This window comes from Capricornis sumatraensis, chromosome 3 (assembly GCF_032405125.1).
Source record: "Capricornis sumatraensis isolate serow.1 chromosome 3, serow.2, whole genome shotgun sequence".
NCBI lineage: Eukaryota > Metazoa > Chordata > Mammalia > Artiodactyla > Bovidae > Capricornis > Capricornis sumatraensis.
In genome coordinates this window covers 92,682,103-92,694,186 of record NC_091071.1, presented here as the reverse complement: position 1 = coordinate 92,694,186, position 12,084 = coordinate 92,682,103, and the positions used below count along the sequence as shown (strand labels likewise).

Here is a 12,084-nt window from a genome sequence, read left to right as displayed (position 1 = left end):
AACCTGGTGCTTCTAAGCAGCAACCAGAAGAATGGGCATGGTTGCAATATCTCTTTCAGACTTATAATCCCAGTGATGGCTTCACTGATGAACTAATCACTTCTTAGGGAGCTTATTCAAAATCCTCATTCAGCCACCTTGGTCTGTCTTTACTTGCGGATAGAGTTAGATGAGGAGAAACTGTGGAAAGGAGGAGTTGATATATCACAGAGAAATTTTGAAGATCTGATTGGATAGAATCATGGCTGTGCATTTGACAGTGTCAGTATTATCAAATCTGTTAATGCATAATGTCTTGCTTTCCCTAGCTCAGAAACATTTGTCCTGATACACATACTGTATTATTTCTTTACATATTCTATTTCTGTCAGCTTGGCAGTAGTCCTTTTTAAAATTTGCAATTGTAAAATTTCTTAGAATGTAAGATTACTAGATGATTAGAGGAGACAAGTCCCAAATTTGTCGATTTTTAAATACTTTTCTTAAAGAGTACTCAATTCTTCTTGATGGTCCGAAGAAGTTGTTGAGTGAGTTATTTAAAAAGTATGTATAAATATAAATCTTGGAATGGTTTAAATAGTAAGAGAAGACTTATCGTACGTTTCCTATATTTTTATTTATAGTATGTAAAATCCATATTTCCATAAAGAGTTCTTTGTATTCTGGCTCTGCATATATAACTGCCTACTGAATATCTCCCTGAAATGTCTCCAAGCACTTCATAGACAAGGGAATGATCTTCTCTCTCAAACCTAGTTCTCACTAAATGGACAGTAACCATTTGGCTACGTGAGTCAGAAATCTAGAATGTGTCCCAGTACTGTGTTTTTTCTACCTAATCTGCCTTCCTCTAGTACTTACGTTATATTTCTCAGAGATGCTCTCCTCAGAAAATCTTCTCTTATTCACTTTGCCCAGTGTTTGTTAGGTTTCTCCTTATAGATGCTCACGGTAACCAAATTCCTTTTTGTTGCTCTTATGTTATGATCATATATTAATCAGTAAGATTCTTTGATTAGTTTTTCTTCCCCACAGTGTATAGTAAGTGTCAGGAGAGCCTGGGTAGCCAGTGCCTGGCACAAACTAGGTGCTGGGCAAAGATTTGTTGAATGAATACAGAAATATTATTCATTCCTTTCTGATATTTGTTAATAGTTAAATTTCTTTTTCCCTTAAGGAATAAGCAGCAAGTCTCTTTCTCATCTGGCAACCTAATTACTTGACGTTAATGTGCTGATTTTGTTTTCACTCTTATCTCCAGTTGCAGTGCATGGTATTCAGGTTTCATTTTCCAAGTTGTGAATCCAGACTATTTTGTTCAGTTGCTTTTCGTCTGTTTGTGTATTTTAGTGAATTTTTTTTTTTTGGATTCCTATTGAGGCCTGTTCTTGTTGAGAGGTGTATTGAGCAAAGGTATACTTTTTGATAAGATGCATGGATGGCACCTGCTTGCACAGTGACATCTTTGTTTCTGAAAGTACTGGTATAGAAACAAAAGCTGAGAGATGTTTAAGCTTTGGGAAGCTACAGCCTAGTTACTTATTTGGCATGTATTCCTTTCAAGGGATAAATTTTACTCTGGAGTACTGAGAAGATGTTTTGATAGTGGGATTAGCTAAGCCTTTTAGGTGAATTATTAAATAATTCTGAATCATTATCACAGGAGAAAATCAAGAAGCAAGAAAAACTAGTTAAGCAACTGGTACACATAAACAAGTTGTCAACTCTTTTTTGTCAGTCCTGTTGTTCTCTGTAGAAATGTTGGAAACTGGGGAAATATAATCAGTGATTGGAGGGATTTGAAGCCTTTTTTACACTCGTGACAGTATTTCTCTTGATTTTAAATTGGGGCCTTACTTATTTTGGGATGACTAGGAAGATGAGAATCCTGTTCAGTATCTGAGTGTCCTGCATCTGAAAAGAATGCATGGATTTCTTCCCAGGGCCGCTACTGCTTGACTTCTTTAGCCTGGTTGTGGCTGGGTAAATAGTTAACGGTGGCCTGGTCTGTCACTGTGATCACTCTTCTTCTATCTTACTTTCTTACCCTAGTTGTATTATTTATATTGTACACACCCACAGAGGCACCAGAAATGTTTTTCTGTCTCACTGTAAGGATTTTTCTATCTTCCATGAAGGGAGAATGCAGTAGTTCAGAAAGTTGGAGATTCTACATTCTGAAGACAACTGTCTGAGAAACTCGTCTAGCTATATAAAAATTTCTTGTGCTGCTCTTAAACAGTTTTTGTTAAAGGCAATACTGCCCTCTGGTGTCCACAATCTAATTCCAACCCATAGCTGCTTAATTAAATTGCTCCCCCCACCCCCCCGCCCCCTTTTACAGTTTAGACCCTACAACTTCTTAGAAAACCGCAAAAATTATTTAAGACTTTCGGTTTAGTTTATTTGCTGGCTTGAAGTCTGTTGGATCAAGTAACTTGGGATCATACTAGAGTCATCTATATAATACCTCTTATCTGATAATGTCCAACATTAAAAAAAAAAATACTACTTTCCTCTGTTCATAAGGAAAGTGTTCTTAGTTCTCATTTTAAAAAATGATACATTGGATCATTGCCAACTTTTAAAAAACGAAATCATTATTCTTCCTTCACTTTTGTAACTGATGTGTCATTTTTCATTTCATTCTGGATATAAATCGTAATTTCTTTTGCCTGTGTTTTTTCTTCACAAGCACGCCTTTCATATAATGATAGAGGTAAGATGCATTGATGTTTGTTTTATAGCTGTGGAACTTTGTGGATGCATACTAAACATTTTGTTCTTAGATTTTGTTGGTTGCTTTATTGTGCATCCTTTATAGTTTATAAATTTATGTTATAGTTTTTTCCACTTACAATATTAAAAATATTTATTTTATCATAGCATTAGTTTTGGGTTTTAAAGGATTGTTAACAATGTTTATACTTATCTAAAGTGAAATGTGGAAACGATTGTTTTAGTTGATTATAAGTTAACACCTAGTGGCTAAATTTTTAGCCTTAAAACCTTGGATTGGTTAACTTTTATAGTATGTCATTAATGTCAGCATGTGCTCATTTTTAACAGGTGCTGACTTTCTCATTGAATCCATTATCTTTTAATGTGAAATCTGTATTTTCAGGTAGTTTATTTCATCTTTGGCATCTTTAGTAAATGGACTGGCTAGAGGAATTATAACTTGATCTTTTGCTCTCTGGAAGTTTTAAGGCTTTTATTCAGATTAGAATTGGCCTTTCATGTGGAGAACTCAGAATGAGCAAAAGGGTCGCAGACTGCTTTACTGCTCCTTGCTTCCAGTCTTGTGTCCATTCTTGGTTATAGGGATGATGCAGGGCAGTGGTGCTGGGGTGGTGGCCGCTGTTATTTCTGTGCGGCTTCTCAGCACGATGTCCTCTGCTGCCATAATTTTCACATACAAATGGGGTAAAGAAGAGATGTGATCAGAGCCATGTTCTAATGTGTGTCTTTTTCAGTGGGCAAAATAGCATGGGTACTGGCAAGAGAACTGGAACTTAGGGAGTTTTCAGGAATTCTGTAGTCCTTATAGCTGTCCCTCCAGAAGTGGTTTTTCTCTGTAGCAGGGCAAGGCCATGTTTTATGGATAACATTAGAATGTTGTCATTTTGAAGTTTAAGTTTGAATTTGTCTCCTGAGGTGTTCATGTATTTTAAAGGTATAAATCTTTATTCCTAGAATCAAATGTTGAGTTTTTTATAAATTAGTAAAATGATGCTAATAAACTGAAAATCATTTTTAATATTCTTAGGTTATAGGATAAATACAAGCTAGATGTAAGAGAAGCTGTTAAAGCTTCCTGTAAATGTAATGAAGAGCTGAAAAGTATGAATTAGAAGAATATTCTAATAATCTTTTACTAGAAAAGCAAAAAGATATATTGATTGGTATTATAGATTTTATAGTTATAATCTTACAGAGTTCTCATTTTTAACCTGACCTTTCCAAGAATTATAGAATATTGTTGAAAAACACATATTTCTAAAAGTTCTGACATTTTGTAGGTGCTGACTTTTTAGACCTTTTTCTCACCCTTTAAAAATTGGCCTGTGTTGTTGTCAGTTTAAGCTTCTTAAGGTAATTTTGACAAAGCATATTTCAGACTGTTAATATATAATGTTGACCATAATGGTAATAATCATTAAGAGAGTGATCTAAGATTTCTTACTGAAATAATGGTAGCTTCAAAACTTTGTAAGTAGAGTCTTGAAAACTAACAAGAACTTCTAAAAGTTTATCTATACATTTGGAAAACATCTAGCGATTTTTTTTTAATTGTAAAAATAAGCATTGGAAATTTTTGTTTCCTAAAATTAAGTTTAATATTACATTAAAATCTTATTTTGAACAGTTAATATATTCTTAATTTGAGATGTGGATTAAGTCATCTAAATCCTGTTTTATAGACTGGATCGTATCCACATGGTTGGTACTCTTTAGAATAGAGAATGGATAATGTGTACGTTATCTAAAGAGACATTATCAGTCAGTTTATAAAAGTTATTACAAATCTTAGTGTGTACGTGTAGTACCATTTTACTTTTTACTTGGTTATTTTCCCTCTTCAGCTTTCAGCCCTCATCTGCATGCTTTAATTTTGGCATCCCTGCTTTGAAAACTCAATTTTTCTAACTTTTCTCTAAAAGATGAGGGAATCATTGACTTTAACCTTGTAGTTATAAAGTTTTTCAAATTGAACTTTTTCTCTCTAGTTAGCCTAATTATTCTTTTATGCAGTTATCCAATAATTCTTGAATTTTGAGGACTGAGTGGTTTCCTTTGCCTTTAGAAGAGTGGTTTTCAGCTTTTTGCCCTCTGTCTCCACGTCCACAGAAGTCCTATGTCCCTATCAGTGGGATCTCTTATTACAGACTTACTTGATCAGTCAGGGGATGAGGGAAGGAAGGAGGGTTTGATACTGGTAAACGTCAGTCTTGTTTCCCCTCCCACTGAGGGGCCATACTTCTCTAAGGGTTACATTTGACTTCCTTGACTTATCACTTTGTTAACTAAGACAATCTTTAGCTCTACTAACCTTTCATATTTTGAATGTGTGAAGGAAACGCAACTTCTGTAGACATTAAAAAATTATCTGATGTTAGAATGGGTCACAGGAAGTCTTCTGGTTTATCATACTGTTTTAAAAGAGGAATTCACAAAGGATTTTTAGAAAGATTGTCTACTGCAGAAGAAGAAATGACATTATTTTTTCTCTTTAATACTTTGCAATGTTTCTGTTGCTGAGAATCTTTCTAACGTAGATGTCAACTTTTAAAAAATCTTGAGTGGCACTCGGGCTGATTAATGCCTAAAGGGAGCACTAACTGTCTTGAGGCATTAGAAGAGGAGTTTTGTTTTGTTTTGTTTTTAAAGGGAGAGTAAAGGCAGAAAAACATGCATTGATGAAGGGGGTGACATAATTTCTGAGTGTCTTAGGCTCCACCCAGTGCCATAAAATCTCTTGCTACAGAAATTTTAGTTACTTCTTATAGTATTCATTGCCCAGGCCTTCAAACATCTCTGGAAGCTTTCCAAAAGGCTTCCTTCCTCATGCTTTATTTGCAGATATTAAACCAATACAATGCTTTCTGTGAAGGGTTTGCACTTCACTTTGTACAGGATTCCCTGGTGATGCTGTACTCCTATTTATATATTTGCTCCATTTAAAAAATTAACTACAGCACTATACTTCTCTTTCATTTACCATAGCGTATCATCTAATGTGACCACTTATTTTCTGAATTATAATTTGTATTTTCTTTGCCATTAAGTCCCAGAATACTATCTCAGTCAATTCTGGGAAATAATTATAAGCAAAAGGATGAAGTGTTACTGGGTGGAAAAATTAGAATGAACAGAGCAGTTTGGTTATAGCAATACAAACTTACATATTTTTATATGTGCTTTGTATTTGAAATACTTACTTGTCATGTATTTGAAAATAGCCGTGGGTATTTCTGATATTAGTGAAAAAGAGTTGAAGCTAAACACTCATTGGGGAAAGTAATAGATTTTGAGGGGTGGGTTTTTGATGCATAGCCATAATTCGCTGTCCTGTTACTTTTCAAATCCTTACTCTATAAGGAGGTATCAACTGGATGAAATTGAGATACTATTAGTAGTATCCTGGAAGGTCACAGAAAATCTTAGAATTAATGAAACTGGATCAAAAAGATATTTTCTCCTGATTGCTATGTATATGTAGCAATCACACACACATACAGAGAGTAATAGTGTTGAATGTTATTATGAAAACTGAATTCAAGCTCCTTGGTTTGTGATTACTGTAGATAATTAGTAATGCTTGAGAACTCTGTTTTGGCAAGATTGAAGTTAATGTCATTTGTATGTGTTTACCATTTTTGTCAATTGATTCCTTAGTATACTCACTTTTTTCTGATATTTAGAAGTGATATGTATCATGTGCTGCTTTTTAAAATAATACTATTATTGTTTGTAGGACCCAGGACCACCCCCACCTTCTCCATTACTAGGTTTGAAGCCATTACAGTTACTAGAAGTGAAAGCAAGGGGAAGATTTGGTTGTGTGTGGAAAGCCCAGTTACTCAATGAATATGTGGCTGTGAAAATATTTCCAATACAGGTATGTTTATTGCAGTTTTCTGTTATGCATATATTTGTTAAAAGATGCAACTGGTTAGGTCATTGTAAATCAGAAACAGTCTGAAAACACAAGCCATATGTTTCAGGGTGGTTTTGTGCTACTGGGGAAAATGGTTAGCCCTTTTATGTCTGTCTTCTCATCTGAGAAATTAATCATACAACAGTCATGTTTGCTTGGAGTGGTGGAATTTCAGTATATGCACATATTTTTGCCAATAAAAGTTGTACACAAATGCAGAGATGATTCTAATTAAAAATGAAAAATTCATCGTTTGAGTGGTTAATTTTTAATGTCCCGTTGACATTACCAGAAAAAGCAAATAAAGCAGAATAATGAAAGAGTAGTGTGCTTTGTTTTAGAATTGCTGTTTGGAGATATATCAATATTACTAGGCTGATTGGATTTTGTTCTACTTTTGAGTATTGATGTAATTGTTTCATTTTGTTCGGTGAATTTTCAGAGGCAGTCAGCTGACTCCAAATAATTGGTTTACTGTTGACTTGTTTTTGTTTTAGAGGCCAACCTCATGAAACCCTGGCCTCACACACCTCTGAGTTACCCTTTAGCTTTGCTCCATTCGTGGTGAAGGTCTGTGGTGACCCCTTTGCTCCTGTCTGTTTCTTCACACCTGTGGCTAACGCCACGCGTGGCACTGGGATCCTGGCTGGGTGTTCCGATGCAGGTCTCCCCGCTCCCCTGCACCTGTATTGTAGACCTTCCGTGTACCAAAATAATTCAGTTTCTTTGTCGAATATACCTAGACTTTTGCCGTCTTACCTCCTTGAAAGCCTGTTTCTTACAGTCTGTGAAGAAGTTTATTACTTTTTTTTTGGTAGCAAGGCAGATACTGTTAAGTATAGTTTAGTTTTCACAGGAAAAGTCTATCGGGCCAGTGAGTGTTCTTATTTCATGTGAGGACGCATTTGGATTAACATAAGTGTAACAACAACAATGACCACAGCTAACATTTTATTGAATGGTTCTATTGTGTCAGATAGAGGTACTATACATACACATATACGTATACACTGATACGTATCCATGTATTACCCATACATATACTACCACACACATTACACGTATAGTGCAGCAAACCTGTGAGGCAGACACCACAGTCCCTGGTTTACTAATGAGGAAACTGAATGATTATGTAATGTGCCAGAGATTCTTAGATAGTTTGGATCCAGAGGGTTCATAACCATTATGCCTCCCTCTTTCGTTATTCTCCCATTGTGAAAAGAAACTCATCCTTTGAAGTAGACACAACACATAAGAGGCATGGATCACTTGCAGGCACAAGTGAGTCTGTGGTGTTTCAAATTATTGTATTGCATATTTATACCCCATTGCTTTCTTATCGACTCTGCAGGGTATTCTAAACATTTTGTTAAGAATGTTTGACATACTGTTAGTCTTCGAAAAAATTTTATTTTCTATTTAGATGAAGTCATTCTCCTGAATTTATGTCTCAGAGAGATTATTCTTAATAGTAACATAGGTAACTTCACACCATGATGAAATTACATTGTAGTTACTAACTTGTCTATGGAACATGTTGCCATTTTTAAGATTCAGAAGTGCAGCATTTCTGATAACTCCTACATTTACAAATTAGAGACACAAAAAAGTATGTTTGAGGGAATGGGGCAGGGCAGGCATTTAGTATGGAGCTGTTACCTGTTGTCAGAGTTTTCTTTTATTAAAAAATAAGACAAAAGAAAACCAAAGAATCTTTTAATACTTCAGTTCGGTTCAGTTCAGTCGCGTCTGACTTTTTGCGACCCCATGAATTGCAGCACGCCAGGCCTCCCTGTCCATCACCAACTCCTGGAGTTCACTCAGACTCATGTCCATCGAGTCAGTGATGCCATCCAGCCGTCTCATCCTCGGTCGTCCCCTTCTTCTCCTGCCCCCAATCCCTCCCAGCATCAAAGTCTTTTCCAATGAGTCAACTCTTCACATGAGGTAGTTAGCCTTTAAAAAAAAAATTGTCTTAGAACTTCCTGGGGTAATATCTTAGATATGGTTTATTTGCCTTTGTTCTTTGTATCCTTATTTTTCTTTCTTTTTAACTCTAGGATAAACAATCATGGCAGAATGAATATGAAGTCTATAGTTTGCCTGGAATGAAGCATGAGAACATACTGCAGTTCATCGGTGCAGAGAAACGAGGCACCAGTGTTGATGTGGATCTTTGGCTAATCACAGCATTTCATGAAAAGGTAGAACTATCAATACTCCCCCTTTTAACTCAGTAAGGTCAGGGTTGGCTTACTTTCCTAATGTTGGCTACAAAACCTTCGTTTACTTTTCTGGGAACAGGGTGTTACTGGTTAATCTTTATAAATAAAAACCTGTTTTAAAAGTAATTGATATTAATAGAAAAACAAAGATGACAACTTTTTCGCCTAACCCCCTACTTATATAATAACAGTCTTTTGTCCCTGATTTCTTGTGCTGCAGTTACTTTTCTTACAAATAATTATTTTAGAATCGTTCAGTTCAGTTCAGTCACTCAGTACTCAGTCGTGTCTGACTCTTTGCAACCCCATGAATCGCAGCACACCAGCCCTCCCATCCATCACCAACTCCTGGAGTTCACCTAAACTCATGTGCATCGAGTCGGTGATGCCACCCATCCACCTCATCCTCTGTCGTTCCCTTCTCCTCCTGCCCCCAATCCCTCCCAGCATCAGGGTTATAGCTAATGCTTAATAGTTGTCATTCGCCATTTACCATCCACCTTTATTACACAAGCCATTTTTCAACTTGAATTTTATTTCTTAAAATTCTTTAATCAGTGTCGCTTAGTGACAAAAGGTGAGGAAATTTATCTGATGTTTGATTTGTCACTAATTTTTAGGGTAGTTACCACCAAAACACATTTGCTATTTTTCCTCGATTTTTCTACTTTCATAGTTAGTATGAAAGTACACATTAATGAAGTAGGAAATTGGGTTATTTTTGCCAGTCAGTTTCATCATTGTCAGAAAAAAGTGGCTCTTTTATTTCTCTGATTCTTGACCAAAAGGTTGTCAGTGATCTCCAGAGGAAGATCCTTTAGGTTAGTTGATATGTTTTAATTTTTTGTTCTCCTAGTCTTATGATATAACATCTCTATAGTCAGTATATTTTAACTTCTAAAATATTTTCTAGAATTTTAGATTTCCAATAATTTTTTATTTCTTTTAAGTTTTGTCTTCTAAATGAGAAATTAACTGACTATGCTTATAGCAAACCTTGAAAGATTAGTGGTATTCCTTTCAAATGTTTATTAACATGAAACTTAAAACCATTTGGAAAGAAATAGACTTTGGATATTATTCACTGAAAGGAAGGATATGTTGCCTTCCATAACCTCTTAAAAGTAAAAAGGAAAGTCTCCATATACACATGGCTTTTATCAAGAACATAAGTTGTTTTTTTTCCCCCTTTCTTTAGGGTTCACTATCAGACTTTCTTAAGGCTAATGTGGTCTCTTGGAATGAATTGTGTCATATTGCAGAAACCATGGCTAGAGGATTGGCATATTTACATGAGGATATACCTGGCCTAAAAGATGGCCACAAACCCGCCATATCTCACAGGTAGAGCTGAATTTATATTATTTTCCCCAATAATTCAGTAGTTGTTTATTATTTAAACTTTCAAACCATTGGGCAAAATTTTTCCCCTAGTTATTTAATCATGCTGTTGGAGGCATTTGATTTTTGTTTTTCAAATTAGCTTTGAGATTGGCCAGGAAGTATTTTGGATGATATATATTAACATCATTATCAAAGGTTAATGATTGACTTATGTTTCAATTTGTCTTATTTCCTAAAACATAGTTAAGAATGAAAGTGTATTTATCTCAAAGGAGAAATTTATTTTGCCTCAAAACATGATTTACTTCAAAGGTGATTATAAATAGGTATAAGAAGATATAATTAAGGAGAGATTTTCGAATATATTTTTGGTTGTGTTTTGAATGACCACGTGATCATTACTGAAGCGGAGGTGGTGGGAGGCATGATTTGAATAATTGGGTTGCCTAAATTTCCTTTTTCATGAAGAAATAGTACTTGGACCCAACAACGGTCAGATTCTTAAAGGGAAAACATTAGTTCCCTTTAAACATGGGATTCAGTTTTCCACTATAATTTAACTTCCTTGAACCTAGGATCAGTTTATCATCTTATGTTCAATTTAAAGATGGTTGTTTTAACTGATTCTTGGAACTAATACTTAATTGAGTGCTGCTGGTGTTTTAGGTTGCAGGGAAGCATTAGTTTTATTTCAGTTCCAATTTTGAAAACCTTAAATGACTTCCACCTCTGAAGTAGCTCCCCTTCATCTTCCTGTATGCAGTCTAACTGCCTCTTCCTGAATTTTTGCTTGCCTCACATAGTCCTATGGGAAATAATCCTTGTGAGTTCCCAAAGGTTACTTTAAGTAGGGTACCTAAAAATTGGTTGAGTCTAAAACTGGATATTGTATCATTTGTGGGTCTCTGTTTCCGCACACATAAATTAAACCATTGCTTACGACATAGATGTGTTTGCCTGGGGTATAGTTATCTCTGGCATGAACTAGTTGAGGCTGGAGTGTAGAGGAGGAGATCTGATTGCCTTAAAATGGTTACTCTCTTCGGAACACCAGGATCCAGCTGGAGCATGTATGTTTATGGTGAAAATTTTTTATCTGGTAAACATGCCTAGGGATTCTTTTTGTATAGCCAGCTTGATGACTATAATAAGAACCATTAAAATAAGGGACTATTTTAAAATGTAGGCCTCTGCCAATAGGCAAAAAGACTCCAATCCTGCTATTTGAAAAATTTTTCATTTTGGTTTTTAAACTGAAGTTTCAGTGAGAGTTTCTAACTTTAAACTGAAATATGCTTATATTCTTAAAAAACATTTTTTTGATTGGTAGATTGGAGTGACATAGATAACATGAAAGCTGGACAGTATCTTTGGAATGGCAGCTCTTTATAAAATGGCTTTATGGGGAGAATTCCTTCCAATTGTCCCGTGGTGGATAGGACTTGGTCATTGTACCCTTGTGCTTCAAGCTATATGGAGACTTTACTTAAGCTTTTTTCCCTCTCCCTTTTTCTGTATTTCATACTTTGAATTAACTTTTTTTAATAGCATACATAGTCTCTTTTCCTAGTCAGAGTTAAAAAATTTAAAAGATAAATTGTTTAAACTGAATTTGAATACTTTATCTATCTTTCTGTTTGCAAGGGACATCAAAAGTAAAAATGTGCTGTTGAAAAACAATCTGACAGCCTGCATTGCTGACTTTGGGTTGGCGTTAAAGTTTGAGGCTGGCAAGTCTGCAGGTGATACCCATGGACAGGTAAGGATGATAACTATAAACTCTTAAGGAAAAATAAACTTGTCCCATATTTTCTTAGATGGCTGGTCTGGAATCAGTTGGTCTAAAATTATTGT

At 35.3% G+C, this 12,084-nt stretch overlaps 1 protein-coding gene across 1 annotated transcript in view; it reads left to right on the top strand.

Moving 5' to 3' along the window:
- Positions 1–12,084, top strand: part of ACVR2A (activin A receptor type 2A) — a 35,615-nt gene that overhangs the window by 14,956 nt on the left and 8,575 nt on the right. Inside the window, exons 4-7 of the mRNA XM_068967419.1 lie at positions 6,479–6,622; positions 8,722–8,865; positions 10,085–10,230; positions 11,875–11,989. Coding sequence (XP_068823520.1) covers positions 6,479–6,622; positions 8,722–8,865; positions 10,085–10,230; positions 11,875–11,989 — 549 coding nt within the window. The remainder of the gene's footprint in view (positions 1–6,478; positions 6,623–8,721; positions 8,866–10,084; positions 10,231–11,874; positions 11,990–12,084) is intronic.